General features: G+C 45.0%; 1 protein-coding gene across 1 annotated transcript in view; it reads right to left on the bottom strand.

The window, feature by feature from the left end:
• Positions 1–4,651: 4,651 nt before the first annotated feature.
• LOC144128121 (cell adhesion molecule Dscam1-like) overlaps positions 4,652–18,873 on the bottom strand; it is a 252,505-nt gene continuing 238,283 nt past the window's right edge. Inside the window, exons 23-29 of the mRNA XM_077661207.1 lie at positions 16,365–16,532; positions 15,880–16,217; positions 14,599–14,665; positions 13,346–13,529; positions 10,086–10,273; positions 9,200–9,374; positions 4,652–6,926 (exon numbers count right to left, since the gene is read on the bottom strand). Coding sequence (XP_077517333.1) covers positions 10,144–10,273; positions 13,346–13,529; positions 14,599–14,665; positions 15,880–16,217; positions 16,365–16,532 — 887 coding nt within the window. The 3' untranslated portion in view covers positions 4,652–6,926; positions 9,200–9,374; positions 10,086–10,143. The remainder of the gene's footprint in view (positions 6,927–9,199; positions 9,375–10,085; positions 10,274–13,345; positions 13,530–14,598; positions 14,666–15,879; positions 16,218–16,364; positions 16,533–18,873) is intronic.

Raw genomic sequence — 18,873 nt, 5'->3', positions numbered from 1 at the left:
CTACAAGTGCCCTAGAATGTGTTTTTCTGCCACTGTCACTATGCATGGGCGAAATCATTGTAATGAATCTATTTTAAAAGTAGCGGATGAGCTTCTCTGAACTTTTCTGGTTGCCTGATGGTAAAACGGTATTTGGTGCGGAACTATGTCTGGTGCAAAAGCTACGCCACCTCTGAATTCTCTGAAGAAGGCGAAATAGCTTCTTCTGGATTCTTGTGTTCAGTGTATCCTCATTTTAAGCACTTTAATTCCCCGAGTGCTTTTCAACAAAGCCTAAAGGCGTTTAATTTGGCCCCAATACCAATGGGAATTCAACAAGAGTCACAAAAGGTATCTCCGATGTCCTGCTTCCGTATTTATCGCTGTCTATAAACTAGCGTTTAAATCTTGGATATAGTTGAATGAAGTTTTCAGGGCTAGTTAAACAACGTATTTCGAGGGATTAATATAAAGTACAATTTTTCTACATTCCTTATTGAACTTAGTGGTTACAATGAAACGAAATAAAACCCCCTAGAAGACCTCACAAAAAAGCCAAAATAAATCATTTATTTGCTTTCATTGCACGTTGCTCTAGCCGTTGCATGCGCATACAACGTCTAACGCGTGTGTGCTAAGGAACAGGTGCTCTTTTGTCTTGGACGTCACTCGTGCAGCCCATTGTACACCACTATCACCTCATACCTGCAGCCTCTCTCTTTCGAGCAGCATTGTCTCACCACTACAACTGGTTATCAGGAAAAGAACAACGTGATGACTCTCATTTCACACTGGGCATCTTAACCGTGCTGTGAGGAAAGGAAGTAAGGTGTCAATTAAAGAAGAGACAAGAGAGGTGCCGTTGTGGAGGTTCCATTATGCTTCGTGTGCAATAGCGGATCGAAGATCATTTCCTGCGTTCTAACTATGAACCGGTAACACTCTTCGATAGATTTCTCTCTTCCACAGACGCACAAGAAAGACAAATATTGAGCGCTTCGTCATCCTCTTTCACTGGTAGGCTTGCGTTGCAGGAAATCATGATTACACCCGTATGTACGCACCTGGAAAGCATTGTACAAAATTCGGGCGTTACTTCGCTTCCTCAGTGCGGTAGAGCTTGACTAGCAGCAGTTATTGTGCACATTGATGGGCAGCTAATACAGATTCGAATCTCTTTTTTGATCTCATATTTCTCTTTGCAACCGCCTTATATCTCTTTGCAGCTGCACCGGAGAAGAGTAGCAGGTTAGGTACTTATAGTTCTAGCCTGTGCAAACGTGCGAAGAGCATCACTTCAATTCTGTCATCAGAATGTTATTTCCCATAATATGATAACAATATGGCATCGCTAAGTTTCGTTTATAGCTTCCCATGAGAAAAAAACTATGTCAAGCATGGCGACATAATCAGATGTAGAGCGATGAAATGTGTGCACAATTCTTACTCCAAAATGCTAGATGGACAGAGCAATTCCTTGAGCCCTTCAGCATTCTCATACAACGAACGTCGATATGACATGAATATATGACACGAGTTTTCCTACCAAAACCAGACAAACAACTCTTGCCTGGCGTGAAAGATTTGTTCTTTAGACAACGGTTGTGGCCTCGTAACGGGTTCGCTCACTCGGGCTGCGCCTTCTGTAAAGGAGCATGCTTTTATGTAGCCAGAGTAATGCTACTTTTTCTGTCATCAATATAAGCCTTTCATAGGTCATATATTTCCTCCCATCCTTTTGAACGCTTCGTCAATGAGCGAGCGTAAATTTTGAGTGTTCTTCTTGCTCTACAATTTTGGCGTTCTGTGGCGCTGTGGCGGTGATGTCGCCGTCAACCTCGTCTACTGTCGACAGGTTGCGATGAGGGGACAGAGTTCTTCAATCGAATATGATTGTATTTTACAGTTGCCTCCATACCTTCTTAGATACAATCGGGAAATAGTTAACACACGAACGGTTAACCATTCAATCTTGAGATGAGGCTGCTGCCCGCACGAAGCGAGAAAAGACACAAATACGAGCCATTCGCTGGTATTTGTGTCTTTCCTAAGAGCTTCAGAATAGCGAAAATAAACTAAATGATATACACTGCAAGAAAACGAAGCCAGGCATAGCTGCTATCAGTAGTAGATAAAAATACACAGGTGAGAGTGGCGTCTAGATCCGCCACAGCTATGCACTGCAAAAAGTTCATAAGCTGCCTTTTAGTCAAACTAGACAGTTTGGTTTGGTCTCGTTTATGAGGGTTTATTGTCCCACTGCGACTCAGGCTATGGGGGACACCGTAGTGAAGAGCTCCTTAAATTTCCACCTCTGGGGTTCTTTAACGTGCACTCACTGACACCACACAGCGCACGGGCCTCTAGAATTTCGCCTCCATAGAAATTCGACCGTCCCAGCCGGGATCGAACACGCATCTTTCGGGTCAGCAGCCGGGTGCCGTAACCACTGAGCCACCGCGGCGGCGACAAACTGGGCAGCTCTCACGTGCAACCTGTGTACAATTCCTGAGAGGTCTCCACGAGAGCTTCACTTCTCCACCGGTCACAATGTGTGCTTGAACAATGCGACAGCGTGAGTTGAAAAGCTTTAAAACAGGCATCGCTCAACAGCGCGCTGCAATGCGATACACGCTGATAATATTAGTTGAGCTGGACTCGTCAGGACACACTTCGCAGTAGTTGCAGCTCTTCAGAAAGAAGCACTAACCTGGTAGCACGCGTTGCTAAAGATACTCTTTTATAACAGCTGTCCGACTCATGAAAGCTTTGTAGAAACTCCTTATACGCACAACTTTTACCTCTCACGACATTGAATCTAGATCACAAAGGTGAAAAAAAGGAAAAGACATAAGAAAGATAATTCACTTCGTCCTGCTTTGCTTGTAAAGCTGTATTTGCGTGTAGTGTTCCTTACGTGAGCTTCCAGAACTTCAGGATGGTGGACAACTTCAGAAACATTTAGCGCAAAATATTGAACAGCGTAGCTGCTATTTGTTCAGTTGTGCTGTATCCGCCGATGTTAGCGTTGGTAGCCTGAGCTTCATCAGGGGACCGCGGCGCCCAAGTCACCTCGCGCCGTGACGACAACGGGAGCAGAGCTGAGCGGTGCAGAGCCCTGCTAGCCGCTATATGACCACAGTTCTGTGACGTCATCGAGAGTGTGCATGAAAAAGAATGAGAGAAAGTGCCTAGAAGAAGAACTTTGGCTCTTGAATCATTGCTGGCTCTCAAAAGACGCTGATTTTCTTCCTTCTTCAGGGTTCGCCATTCATGCATGCCTAAGATTATTTTCCCGTGAAGTAGATACTCAGTCGTGATTCAGCAGTAAAGCGCATTGATCGGGAAGAGACGCAGCGACGGCGCCCGCAAAATCCTGTAGGAGGAAAGCAGTGACGCCAAGAGTAGGGAACACCGGCTAATTTCGGATTCAAATACTTCAGTGCTCCTGATGACCGGAGGTGAACTGATACCTAAACTGAATGATTCCTGCCCTAGCACGCAGCGTGGTAACGTTGCGGCCGCGGCCGTTCGTTCTGAGCGACCCAATTACGAAGGTGCTCATTTTTTTGACGGTGATGGTTTGATTCCGGCTCGGAGATGATATTTTTTTCTGCTTGATACAATTCTCACGACGACGATGCGACGATCAAGTTTTCTTCCCTCCGGCCGCTATGAGATATTGGCGCTGACGACTGTATTGGCTGGACAATATACCCCTGGCGACGCCGTGGAGAAGCTTATTCTATTTGAGGTGCGCTGGACAACCCCATTATTCAGAACCTTAATCGTGCAGGCATTTTTAATTGCATTCACCATACCAATTTGAATTTGAGCTGTCATATTTATGCACGTATTACCGGCAAGAAAAATTCTTGAAAGAAATGATACGATCAAGAATTGAGATTGCGAGTTACAAGCTGATTTTGGAGCAGAGTTGGTTCCCTGCAGCACTTTGCAGCCGAGCGTTCGCAGCAGCGCGTTGCAACCGAGCAGCTGCACTACCTACCTTCATAGACACACGTTCCTCATCTGGATTTTTAAACCTGGAAGGAAACATCTGCGGACATTGTGTATTTAAAAGTTTAAGAGCTGTTTCGTTAGCTAGAGGCTGCAAGAAAAGGAAAAGGGGAATATTTTCTAGAGATAAGGTGAACCTTTGATAAACGACGCGACAGATTTCACTGCAGTCATGCGATTGAGCAGTGCTAGGAGGATGTCAAGATAAACGCTTTCTGGCAGCAAAGAATATTCGGTTTTGGTTTCAGATTAGTGCTGGTTGTTATATGAAGAAGAGGATACACACGCCTAAATACGGTCTTGCCATTGCACTGAATTCGGGGGAAAATAGGTTTCTAGCTTTCTAATCAGCGGTGCAAGAGGGATGAATTGTCATTTTGAGATTTTTGTTTTTTGACATAGTTTTGTTCGGTGCTTACTGATCGCGTATTTCAAAGAGTGCATATAACCAGCGTGATACAACCTATAACTGAAGGGGGAATGCTATAAAGTTTTTCTAATTCTTTGAAGTTTGTCCAATGTTGAGCCAGGTGCAGTTTTTCATAGCGTTGTCTACGTTCTACAATTCACCTATTGTCGTAGTCGCGGAAGCAGCCGCCTGCGCAGTGGAATGCTTTGCACCGACAAAGTTCGTTTTTATTTCTTTTTATTCTGCAAAATATACATGGCACTCAAAGCGACATAACTCACTGGCATAAGAAAAATGCACAATATGACTGAAGCACGCACCACAGTCAACGATGCGCAGATCCCCCGTACAAATGTCTCTTTGTTCACGTTGCAATGCACTGGGAGTTTGACACTAACACAAAAGAGTGTGCTGTTAGATTAGCATAAATCGTGTCCTTGGGAATGCTATTATCACTGCGCCGTTTTGCGGGTGCAATAAAATGCAAAAAATATCAAATTAGAATATTTTTTGAAAAAATAACTTTCTGAAAGAACAGCTGAGGGTGCTTCGGATGTTTCAAACTTTATATACGACGCTCTTCCTTGTTGCTTGCCTCCACGCATACATTTCTCGTAGCCTTCGGGATTATGTGTTTCACTAAATTATCCGTAATACATTTTTGGGTGACTTCGTTTGTCACCTTATTTAAAACTAATTGCTACGTTTGGCCCAGTATCTGGTATCCATCGAAGCCTTTCAGATCTGCGTTCGCTGAATGAAAAAACTATATTGACCTTGCGTTTCGGTGTTTCGGTCATTTGACAAAAGGCAGAAAAAATGCACAAGAACATTGGGGGTGGGGAGGGGGGGGGGGGGGCGGCTTGACCACCAGCTTTGTGTTGTCGAGACTCCCGTATTATTGTCACCTTTATGCCGTGGATTTTACGACCGGAGAGCTTCATTCGATACGCTAAGTACCTGCTGTATTCGCTACAGACGATTCTCGTAAAAATTTTGGGTGTTGTTACCACCTACTGAACAACTGCATTTTTAAGCAGTCTCAGAGCGCATTTTCGGTTTCGCATACATTTTTTCCTTTTATATTCAGACTATCAAACATACTCACCTATGAAAAATATTACAATTGAGTTTCCGGCTTAGCTCATTAATCAGAGAAATCTGATTGGCATTAGCGCCCCATATGTCTGGAGTGGATGTCCCACTTTCACGTTTCGGAAGCGAACTTGAGAACCTTTTTGGCGTCTATACGCTCACGCGCATGGTCTGCCTAGTCTCCTTGCGGTCTTCGGTTTGATCGCGTTCCTGACACACTTTATGGCTCTAGAACCCGCTTGCACGAACGAAATAGTCTAGTTCCCAGTGCTGTCTTATTCGCAGTCTTAACAGTACGTTGTTTTTCGAAAAATTAAGACGCATAACTGGTTCACTGTGTCAGCGAAAACATCAATCATGATGTGAGGTTGCGGTGGTGGCAACCTACATATTGAGAGGGTTATGCGCCTATCCATTTTTTTTTCAAACCAAACGCAGGGTTAAGACTGCGTTCGTTTTGAGCAAAGGTTAGGCGTATTACTGGCACCCTGGGTCAGTGGCCATTCAATTGCACTTTGAGGTACATGACGGTGGTGCGCATCTAACGCGATGCGTTACACAGGTGCCGTCGTACCCAATAAATTACTCTCATATTCAAAGCTATTGCAGCTTTCGTTGTAAAACGCGTTACGCGTAACGCGTTATATGGCTGCGGTTGTACCGCTTAAATTCACTGCGCTAAATGCTTATACAAAGATTTTACAGCTTTCGGTGTAAAAATGCGTTAAACCCTGTTGTCCCCCTAAATTGTTTCTATTAAACAGCTTGTACAAAGATGTCACAGCTGTCGCGGTAAAAAAATATATGTGCCAATCAAGAAAAAATTGAGAAATTCAGTGCTTTCATATCTAAGAGCTGTCGATAAACCACTGCAGCTGCTCTTTCAGAATGAAGAAGTCTACCATATTAGACAATGCTTGAGCAGGTGTGTTGCCTAAGAGCTGTCACCTTTAGCTTCCGTGGCAGTGTTCAGACAAAAGGAGTCGAAGTGCGCAGGACAATCATGAATATGTTAAAGTACGAGAAGAAAACAAGCAGCATATGCACACATTCCAGACCTGGAGTATCGTAGGCACGTCATGGCTGCAGTTTTGCCCAACGCATATTTACACGAATTAATCTTGGACAGTTGCGTCCATGTTGTTTTGTTTTTCGAACCAGAGCGCCAATGTCTCTGCAAAAATAAACGTCTTCCACTTGAGAAAGACACCGAAGCAATATTGACAGCATCCATCAGTCACAGGCACATTTCGTCCGCGGCAGGCGCTCTCTCACTGTCTTCACCGTCGCCTTGAACACACGAAAAGATCCAGGCGCTCCACATGCACCGCTAGCTTGATCAGGAATGTCTGGCTTGAACTGCATTCTTGTTTCGGCGTGTTGATGCTTCAGGCTCCACAAAGTGCGGCTGCGGTTTAGGAACCTGCAAGGCACAAATGGGAGTCAGCTTCTTTCCGGGGGTTGAAAGAATATATAAAAAACAGCAGACAATATATCATGAATAAGTGTTCAATATCCTGCGGTAGCACTGCTTACGGTGATCAGTTATGGTTCTTACGTGTGGAAAGAAATTGAGTTAAAGGCATTTACCTTAAAGACCTTGGACATGAAGGCCTGCTAGCTGAAAGGCCTTTCACGAAGAGGTCTTTACAAAAAAGGCATTTAACGTAAAGGCCTTCAGTCTAAAGGAATTCTTAAAAGCTATCACCCAGGTGTACCCTTCACCCAAATCTTTACCCAAGTTAAGGCCTGCCTGGTGTACACACCTGACAAGTTCTCCACAATGCGGTGGGCAGGTGGGCCGCCTGCCAGAAAGTAAGCGTCAGGGACGTACTACGTACCCTCTTTGTCAAAAGTAACCGAGCAGCAGGTTTTTGCTTCTCAATCGCATAACGGAACCTTTACGGCACCCCTAAAAACCGAAAGGTGTCAAAATGTGAGGACAAGGGCTTCCCTTTGCACACATTCAGAGCTGAAGGGCTGTCATAGGTGCTTCGCTACGCGGCTAAGAAACAAACCACCTCTGCCCGGTTACTTTTGGCAAAGACTGTACGTACCTGAAATTGGAAATTGTGTGTGCTTGCGTTATCGCCCTAAATGTAATGATCAAACTTTGGGATGAAATGAAATCTAATTTGGCAGTAAATTTCAAACTTTTAATAACAAAGCCGCCTAACTACCTGGCTGCGCTTTGCACTGCTGCAAATGGAAGGCTTTCTAGTATAATGCATTTGCGGCTCGCGCTCTGCAGCGTCTGAAAACGCTCGTGAGTTCACCATCCTTTTCTTCTTTCGCGACGGTCGCAGGGTGCTTTGAGCCATGAAAATAAGGAATAACTTTCACTTTACCAGGCCAAAGAAATTAACAACACAGACCGCGGGAAGGTGCATACGACGTTCTTTATACACGCGCACGCCAGTAAGTGCGCACTGTTATCATCTTTCTGGGACCAATACTTGCTTCCGTGCTTCTGCTGGTGAACTCGATCAGACAATTTTGGAAGAACGCCTTCCTGTTTGATAAGACCGAACTTCAAAAGGAGGCGCCGCTTTCTACCCGCAGCATTAATTGGGCTTGTCGCGGCACCAGGTTTTTTTCACCTGCAACAAATAAGTCGGCGACGGCACGAATTCCTCTGGAACAGCGGCCGCCTGATGGAAAACAGAACCGTCGAAGGTAGCGTATTGTTATTGCGCGTTAAAAAACAAGGCATTTTTGAGCGAAATAACCGCATTGCAAAAAAGGAAGACAAACTACTTTCACGAGTCAATGAAATCATTCTAAAGAAGACACAGTTCCGTGTTCGTCACAAAATTTGCCGTTAGTCTTACGTGAGTATAGCTAGCTACTATCATCCTGCGCGAGAAGGCGGGACAGATCAATTCCCGAACAAAACGCTCTTATTTTTTAACCGCACAAAATTGAGTTGTTGCGTAATCTACGGCCTGGATTTAATTTTACACTGAATATACGCTGCTGAATAAACTAAGTGTAATTTTCAAAGGTACGCAATATTCTTCATTATGAATTGCACACTAAAGAAAGGAATGAGACAGATAGAACAATGACGAAGCGCACTCCTCCATTTCCAAAGACAATTTTTAAAGGACATGTTAATATACATTTCCTTGCAAAAGCCGCATCGTGGCTATTTGACTGGGAGTACTTCCTGCAGTTGGGGTTCATTACCTATGGCCACCGGCTTTTCTGCAACTACGCTGCTGCTGCATAACCTGTCACTGGTCGGGGTGGTCGAGCACGTTAAAAACTACGGTACTGTCACGTGACGTTGCTGCCCTTTTGACTGGTGAGCGGAGTGGAGGCTCAGGGAGGTAAACAAGGACGAACGCACAGTTGGGAGCTACTCAACACCTCTATGCACGCCGATTCATCAGACGTACAGGAATCTCATCTAGTGACGCGAAGCACGTGATCAGAGAGGTATGGTAACACTAACTGTTCCTACAGCGCCATCAGTTCATGCGCGCCAAGATGCAGTACATTATCGACAGGTCAGTAGTGACTCCTTACGAAGGGGCGTAAACTTGTCCTACCTCAAGTACATTAACGGCTGCCATGGCATAAGCATTGGCCCCCGCAGAACACTGTCAACAAGCCACAATGCATTAAGGAGGAATGTCTTGGTATGAGGACAAGTTTGGTGAAACACTGCGTATATATATAGAGATCACTAACCTTGTGCATCAACTTGACCGTGACTCTCCTGCGGCAATCTGGGTAAATGCCGCTAAGTACAGCTTGCATTCTATCCTGCATCACGTTCCGAGTCCTAAAATAGGATCGACCCACTCTTCAGCCTGCTGTCCGGACCTCAAGTGCAATGCGAGTGCCTCAGGGCGACGGATTTGGCCTGTAGACCACCACAAACCTTGCGATTAGAGTGCGTCTGCAGAGAAGCTGTCATATGCAATAAGCAAAACGGAAAACACTTTTTTTTAATTTTCACAGGTGCTGTCAAGGACATTGATGAAATTTTTAAACATTTGTTTGTGTTTTAGACGCTGTTCACAAAAGCAAACGAGCGTTATTTCACACGGCCACTACGAATGGCGATACACATGCTACCCTCATTTTGCGGACTCGACAATCAGCTAGCATTCGACGTTCTGCCTTCAGACATCTTTTAAACTACAAATTTCAGGCCTAGCAAGCGTGATACTTGCTGAGTAAAGAACGCTTAACGCACAAACTACCTCGAGCACAGTACTGCGACAAGCTTATGCGTTCTTCCAGATATTTCCGGTCATACTTACATCCTTGAACATTTAGCAGGAAAATTAGATAATAGCTTCAGAATGAGCCGACACCCGGGTTATCTGTTTATAGGTTACCAATATAGCTTCATGCTCAAAGATCGAAAGAAACGGAAGCACAGTACCATAACTGTAGCGACAGGTAGTGGGATGACATTTGAAGCGGTAATGAAGCGTGACATCACTGGAAAGAGCCTAATATCTTCACGATTTTCAGCTGTGCTTTAAGGGGCCCCCAATATGAAAATGTACTGCGCTCGTTCAACAGAACGCAACGTGAGTCAGATATGTTTTGACTTTGCACTCACCTGTCTAACAATGCTCAACCATAGAGCGCGCCTCTCACGTCCCCTTTGCACTTTTCCTTTATCTCTGTGCACAACGGCGGCTCGTGTGCATGTCACACTCGGCCTCTGACAGCTCGTGGCCATCGACGACGAACTCCGGGCTGCCCTTGTGCGACTCGAGCTCGGCATGCTTCAGCCCATCCGCGTACCTGGGCGGAATCAAGAAAATAAATCGCTAAAAATCAATGACAATACATGCACGGTTTTTGTGCGAAAGCACAACTTAACACGGTCGCAGACAAGAATCTCGTGTGAAGCCTTGGAGTAACTCGGGAAAGCTCCGGTTAGTTCGGAAGAGCGTCGCGCATGTTGCAGCGAATGGGTGGGCGACCTCGAGGGTGAACTTTACCGAATCAAGCATAACATGCGTCAATGCAGAAATAAAATAAACATTGCCCTGACTGTGTCTGGAAGCCGCGACGGCGCGAACACATCAGTTTCGCTGACCACTAGCGCCGCAGGCAATAGCGCCTCGTGTTAAACTGCAGCACACTCATTCGCTGCGGATTGCACATCGTCGTCTTCATGAACTTTGCTCTGCAGCGCGAGCGGCTCAGATCAACTTAACCTCGCTTGGAGCTTAACCTAAGTCTAATATGGTAGCCAGAGGTGCCGAGGATCCTGAAATGAGCCGATCAGGCTAAATTTACACATGCTTTCGCACTTCTACTGGGTTTAAATACGTTCAAACCCTACCCCTTTTTTTTCACACCGTAATGCAGAATACCGTTTTGTGTTGAAACTTGCATCACCCTTTGAGTTAAAATTAATTATATACAGCTAACAGCGAGAAAAATTATACACCTTACCACCCCACTGTGTGCGCAACTGAAGTCGTAGTTGTGGCCTATACTGACGCTATCCTGTGCTGTGGCCAGCTTTCTGTTTTCCGTTGAAGGAGGCCTGACCAAAGCACCGGAAATTGTGGCGCTCAAGGCGGCTGCGTTCACGTAGCCATTCATTCGCATGGCTGCGTGAATGCTGCCCTCTACAAGTGCAGCATTACATAGAGCTCTCATGGCTTAATGAAAATCGTGTATATATCTTACAGCACAAGGAAAAATTCTAAGCACTAAAATGGTGCACTTTATTTAAGTGCTCATAAAACAGTCTCAGTGGCAGCGTTCGGGACGTTTTCGCCTCGAGTCTGCGCTGAATTCCTTCCCAGAAAAATGCGCCGCTGATATATTGCAGTAATATATTAAAAGGCGAATATAATCAAGAATAAAGCAAGGTTTCCATTAGTTCCAACAAGTTGTTTTATTAAGTAGGAGCGCGGATATCTTTGTCAAAGGGATCTGAAACATTTAGAATATTGCCTAAAGTCGGCACCTTGTTTATTCGCGCGTAAAAATCATGATGGTTTCCTTAGTGACTGTGTCGCACCAATAAGGAAGAGGCTGGCACGATGAAGGAAATAATTGATTTACTGGCTGGAGTCCAAGAACGTCTGATGGCGTGGAACCGAACAGCGCGTGACGGCGGCTCGAGGAGGGAGCTGAATTCGGCTGCACTTTGGCGTCATCATCTTCGGCGGCTGGTGCTGCTCCTGCGGCGTAAGGCCGCTGCTGCTGCTGCTAAAACTGCGAATTCTTTTTCAGTTCTTGTGCCCACAGTAATTGAAATTTCGAATATTCTTGTACTGAAATCATTACTAAAATTTTGCATGCAGCTCACGAAATTTACGTTGAGATGTAGAGTCATTCAGGCCGCAAATACGTTTTTATTTTCATACATTGCAATATTTTTTACCCAACTTATAGTAATAACGATAATCATCTTTCTGATTGAAATTTTTAGAGAATGCAGCAAAAAAGTTCGCCTTTCTTCAGGCTTATGAACAACCATATAGAGATAAAAGAAAACTGCCGTTAGCATAATTGGCTAGGTGACGATGGCTAACGATTGCTAAAAGCCAAGTGCTCGTTGGGGAATATCGAAAGTCAACCAAATTAGCTAAAATTACATGACCTGATCTTGTAACTGACGCAAATGCGTCTCGTTCTGAGATACAAGTGTGTATCATGGGGAGTTGTTCGTCTCGCTCTCAATTTACCCGTACATCTTAGTCGAGTGGGTTTTGTTCTTGTATGCATAAAGCCCCGGCCTCCTTTTATATGTGGCAGCTAAAATAATTGTTTATTCTAAAAAATGATACCCGCGCACGCACTCACGCACGCACAGTAGAAAAATATTTTGTGTTCGGGACATTCAGCTTTGGTTTCAACGTTCATAAGACGCAAAGCGCGTGCAGATGAGTTACTCATGAGGAAAGGGTTTTGTGCCTATATATTATTCTCCGCAGACATCACGGGACAATGGAGGCAAAAGCTTACAGTTGTGGATGGAGGTTGTGGTGGTTGGTAGCGGTTGCACACCTATAGTAATGTAAGCGCACATAGACGAGGCGGCATTCAGGGCACCAGAGGTGCTCTAATGACAGCGGTCTAAAAGACCAAAATCAGTACTTGACGATGCTATCAAGGTATTGCCGTTAAGCGAGATTGTGTTAGGAAGAAAGAAATAAAGCGGCAGAGTACTTCTCTCTTTTTACAAAATTTCGACATTCAAATCACAATCAGATTGGCTGTCTAGCGGAACAAATGGGAAATGCATTCGCCACATTGTTTCCTTCAAAGCATGCTTGAAAGACATTGTGGAGAAGTGACACCGCAAGACCTTCAGCCCCTTCATGGCGAAAGAGAGGAATGATGCGAAGAGAAAGCGCGTCCCATTCCACTTGCATCGAAAAAGTTTAAGCCATGGGGCAAGCAGAATCCGGTCCGCCGCGTCGCAACAAATTCTCTATCCTTTAAGGCACTAGTTTTCTGATAATGACCTCGAAGAAGGGATATGCCATATCTGCCGAAGTCTGACGAGCACTGCGCACATTCGCAGAGAACGGCAGAGATATTCGTAGCTACGCTTAAAGAAGGCCACAAAGCTCGCTATTCCGTTCAGTCCGTCCACGCAGGGCGAGTGGGTTATTCCAGAAGTGCACGACACCACGGTCGTCGCTCAGCTTTGGGCAACGCTATCGATATTAGCAGCTGAATGCTTAAGCAACATGGTTCATGGCTGTTGGTTGTCACCAAACCTGAGCGCCTGCACAGATGCCTCAAGCGAAGCACACATGAAGAAAGGACATTCAATAACGAGTTACAATAAATTTACAAATGACGGAGTAACGCAACGCGCATGTTCCCTTGCACTGTACACACCTGGCTAGCCTGCGCATCTTGTGGTCGGCGTACAGTGCTTCTTCGTCGAAGGCTCCCCAGTGCTTCTTCTTCGGACGAGAGTAAACGTACGAGACGTCGCTGTTGGGGTAGCCCTCGAGGATGCTCAGCGCCTGGAGTGACTTTCGCAGGCTCTTGCATTTCTCGGGGGACATGTACAGGGAGGCTACGTTTCGGAAATAGAAACGAACTGTTAATCCCCCGCAATCGCGAGTGTCACGAGAGTTCCATTCAACAGAGTATCATGCTATTGTGCAGATTGACTTTTGTTGTAGTATTTCTCAGGGAATAAAACAGCCCAGAGAAAGGCTTTGGTTGTGTTGAGGTATTGGTTGTAACCACAATGAAGATCAGTGATCATGCGCCTTTGTTCCTATCCGACGTTTAAAATTGATTGACCCTCTGTGACTGTGGGCTGGTTAAGGTTGTCATTAGCAAAATATTTCGGGTACCAATGTACCCGAACAAGTATAGGTCGCCGCATTATAAGAAGGAAATGCCTCTTAATTATACGTATCTGTGTGCTTAGGAAGAATTGCAAGCGATAACGATCATTTTAGCTGGTAATTTCTTTGATTAGAAGACACTCGTCTCTTTTGTCTGACTCTTTGGCTTTTTTTCTTTTCTTCATCAATACAGCCCGTATTTTTAACCAGGTCTTCTGGTTTGACCACACTGTTTATGACCAAGCAGTTTTACGAACTGAGGGTTCACCAATGAATATCTGGCAGAAAACATGGGTGACAAACCCTCGGCAAGGAGGCACGACCATTTTGAACGCACCATTTTTGAAAGCGAGATACTGAAAAATATTGCAAATCTGTAAATCTATATTTAAAAAATGTCAGAAAATCAACGCGACTGTAAAACGAATTACGCAGCAATGTAAACGCTGGCAAGATAAAGTGCTTGATAATTTGAAGATTACCTATCAAAATTCATAAAGTACAAATTATCAACCCACCCAGTTACGCCATAGTGTGAAATGGTCATTCTCCACTTATTAATGTCCTTGAACTTAATCAAGCTGCAAGCTATCCTCTTGAACGCTTCTTTTAACAGACAGTTTTATTGCAGCCGGCATCCATGACCACGTCAAATTGAAGCAGTGAAAATCGGTGGCAGGGGGAGAGTGCATTAAAGTTTATTCGGCCAAAAAAAGTTTTAGGGTTGGTGAAAAAAAACGCTCTTACAGCTTTTATTTTCTTCCAGACCACGAATCTATTAGATCTTACCTGATTTGGTGTACACGGTGTTTTCAAGGCACTGCTTTGATCCTAGCACACGGTCTGGCCCATCTACCTGCGTCAAGGGCAAAAACAGCGTGTAGAAAACGACAGGCTGTCTTGACTCTGCACGAGATCCAGGATTTTCTCCAGGACTATGATTGTCACGATGTCTTGCGGTACACGCGCCGGGAATGAGACAGAAATGTTGTGTAAGATACCCTTTTTTTAGCAAAATACCGAGAGCGGGAGGGGGTATCCTTTACGAGAAGTAATATAAAGTTCTCCTTTTGGTTCATTTGGCATGGTAGGGGCACCGCAAGCTTCATAAAAAATAGACAGGTCATTCACATTATTAAAATACGACATGAATTTCGCAGCCCCATTTGTGTTGTAGGCTTTCAAGGTGTTTTTCATCACAAACCAATCAAGTACGCTTTGAGCTGAAAACCAGCCTCTTGACCTGGGCACTTTTTGTACATCAGCTGCTTTTTTGCCTGACAAGGTAGTCGACAGCTAGATTACCGTTACAGCAGAATATAAGGGCAAAAGTAGCTGCGAATGCTATTCAAATAAGAAGCCGGTGTCCAAGATACAATATATAAAAAGATGACGTTTCGCAATTTCTTTCTTCATAAGCGTAATTTAAAATATACACTGCAATATCGCTGAAGCGTTATACTGTTGCCCCAGAGAACCCAAGAGGACGTTTGGTAGAATGCGCCACCTAGAAAAAAAAACTAAAGACTCATACTACCGCCCGAAGCTAGTATTTCTTTCTTTTCGCGCTTTTTAAGCCTGTATCGACGCAGCACATACATAGTACTTCCCTTTTTAACGTTTTTTTTATACTTCGGTGCCTTAAGCTAAAAAAGCCTGCTTGTTTTGGAGAGCTGTCAACAAATTTTTACGAACACTTAGGAAAGCGCCTGTTGCTGCAACAATCATAGGAAAAAAAAAATGGGCATGTAGTAGAAGGGCCGCGACCCCGTCCATTCAAATCAAATTTCATTTCCCTGATAACGCTTCCGGCCTCAAAATTCAATGCGTAAAGAAAGACCTCTGGATTTCCTGCCGGTTTGCAGCATGTTTGAGGACAAATGCCAAAATTTTCCAGTTATAAAAACTTTTTCAGGCTTTTTAAGCAGGTTATTTCAGCGATAAAACTCTCAGCAGTATATTTAATAGCAGAAAACCGTTTCTGAAAGAGGTACAGTGAAACCGTTTTTGAGTGAGCTTTACTTTTCAACTGTGCTGATATGGACGGATGCCTGACGCTACTGGTGTTACCTGCCCTTTGTGCTGCTTTTCCTGGGGGCTGGACGGGCGGCGCGAAAAAGGCACGTCATATGTGTGGTGAGGCCCGAGTCGGTCGTCTTGTAGATCGTCAGCAGCGCTGTTAAGGCTTCGGACCGACGCCCAGCCCGACTGTAGGTCCCCGGATGCATACACAGATGAGAGGCCCCCACCGCCAGTGGCATATGGCGAAGGGTAATATAGCTGTTCTGGATGCCCGTCTAGCCGGTGCTGAGACATGTGGGACTGCTGTTTCTCTTTGGCCTTTTCCCAGACGCTCATAGGCACAGTATCCATGGACTTCGCTGATTCCATCGCTTCGTCCACGTTGCCTACGGAGATGAAAGATGTGCGTAGTAGTGTTAGCATGCGCGTTTGGCTTAGATGTTCCGTATGGTACCATACCTTAACATAGAAGCTTAGTAAGTTCATGGGCGCCATCTGGAGAGTCTTATAGGAAGTGTGTCTTAGGGGCTAACCTGAGCATCCGCTATCCTCTGTGGTGACTCGTCTCCTCGAGAAGACGTAGCATGCGGACGCCGTCAGAAGAATCAGAACCAGCAGAGAGCAGACTACGGGTATGATGACGTGGATGTGGCGGCGCTGAGATTCCACCGCTTGGGTCCACTGAGGTGGTGGCAGAGTACCTGCGCCACCACAACGACATGCACCATCCGCGTAGAGGATTACGATGAACACGAGTTGGTGCTGGATGCAACGTTCAACGTGGTTCAGGCCCTTCAACGTTCAGTCGTACCCGAATGTCAAGCAAATATCAGGACCTGAACTCCTATACGCCTAATGACAAGCGAGTGCCCACGAAAAATTGCTTTTGATTTGCAACATGTGAAGTACGGAATCAGTAGGAGGAAAAGCCCAATAGAAGAGGACAAACAAATGAAAGGTGAAAATTGTAACGGTACAAACGGTAGTGAGATGTGCAGCAATAGTTACAACGGTACTAAAATTTTCATCACGTGATAGGCTGTGTGAGTCAACCGCGCTGCTCACAGGGTTGTCTTCTATGTAGAAACCATCTGCTTACATAACAGAATAGAAATAGTCTCAGCCAGTTCTTTCAGAAGAATCAGCGTTGCTACCGGTGTAAATGTTTGTCGGCCGCTGCTGCTATACGAGCTGCCCGAGCAGAGGCTCCGCAACCTAGGCCAAAATACACAGGTGCGCGCCGCCGACGAGAGCACCCTGCCGTTCGCTCCGCCAAAGCAGGTTACTTGAAGAACGAGAGTCCGTGCAAAACAAGGAGTGCTTCTTAGCTGAACATGCACGCACGTATCTCTCTACCTCAAAATATCGCACAATAAAACAGCTACAGAGTATGTGCTCAAGTGTCACTTTAGGAAGTATGGTCATCGTTAAATGGAATTTTTTTCATACTACGCCTTTTGACCTCCTTCTTGTAGTGTACGAACTTCGAATAAAGTTCTGTTCTGTCCTGTTCTGAATGCACAATAGCCATCATTTTTACAACATACGACTGAAAATCTAGTCTTTATCCCCAGCAGAGAGAATCAAGTTTCGGATAATGCATTTGAGCGTCAGGTCCTACGAAACTACGGCGACATTCATGTTGGTTTCGAACCAGGCGTGCTTTCGAGCAAGTGGCACACCTCCGAGAGGGTCATTGACAAAATTTTGAAAAGCGGCGCCCATCCTAGAGCGTCAGTTGACAATTACATAAATTTACGATTTATGATTTTTGTCAATTACCGCAGTCGCGTCAGCAGCCTCGGAGAACATACTCCTAACAACAGATAAGCCATTCTGAGCACGGGTTCGCAGTGACAAGCGCCCGCTATCTTCACGCATAACTTATCATCAAATTGCTTTTAATTTGAGTGACACGTCCGCGTACAGGCCTTGAGACAGTCACTGAGAGCTTCTTATATAATATAAGAACTGTAATACAATCGCTGACAGGTCATTCTTCCTCATTCGAGGTCTAGGAAGAGGCTGGATTAAATGTCGTAGTGAATAAAACTACACGTCAGCGATTATATTATAGTTTTTTAAGTGGATCAGGTGAACAAAACATCAACAAGACGTCAGTGTCGGCTTTCGGTCGATGAAACCAAAACCAAAACAGAATGAGAGAAGAAATTCAATTCTATATTATTTAGCGGTTGTAGGCGGATACTACGTTCGGTAACCTATGTATTCAATTGTCTAACGCATCATTTGATACAGGAAAACGCGCAACAAAATTAGGTGTCTATAGCCATTAAAGCTGCAACACTCCGCCAGGAGTGGTATGAGGACTCCCGAAGATCTATGAATGTTAAGACAAAAATCACAAATTCTGCACATACGGGCATTAACCCATTAGCGCTATCGCGTCACACCTTTTAGGCGGAGTTTAAGCGACCACTCTAATTTTCAAAATTTATTATATCTCGGACAGAAAGGGTCTGTGAGGCAGCCTGCAATTTGGCATATGTTGCTGCAATTTTCCAGGAAGCGGCATTCAGACGGCCGGCACCAGAGAACCTAGCGGGTGGCACTTTTAATCTCGCCCGAGTTGGTTGGTTGGTTGGCCTCAAACAATGCTGGCACATACCCACTGCGGGAGAGTGGCCAAGACACAGGCGGTTAATTGCTGGATTCAGGAAGGTTTTGACGGGAAAAGGAGTGGTAATAGTATGTAGGCTGATAGATTGGAAGAAGGAAGGACAGGGGTCCTGTTAACTTGGAGATCTAATACGGGACAATAGCGTAATGTGCATTAGAGTATACAATGCCTCTAATGTTTTAATTTCATGCTGGCTTAGAGCGGAAAAAAGAACTTAGAATGGGAGTCGCTGCGTTTTTTGAAGGAAATTTTGCACAGCAGTGTGCACACTCCTGTCGCTTCGTCCAAGCAAAGAAGCGCCAATGGAAAGAACAAGCGCAAAGGACCCAGGCAAACCCAGTTGATGAAACGGAATTTGCAAAAGACGCTTCCTCAAATGAAAGAAGCGGCTGCAGAACAGC

The sequence above is a fragment of the Amblyomma americanum genome, chromosome 4 (assembly GCF_052857255.1).
Source record: "Amblyomma americanum isolate KBUSLIRL-KWMA chromosome 4, ASM5285725v1, whole genome shotgun sequence".
NCBI classification, from domain to species: Eukaryota; Metazoa; Arthropoda; class Arachnida; order Ixodida; family Ixodidae; genus Amblyomma; species Amblyomma americanum.
This window is presented reverse-complemented; position numbering and strand designations above follow the sequence as displayed.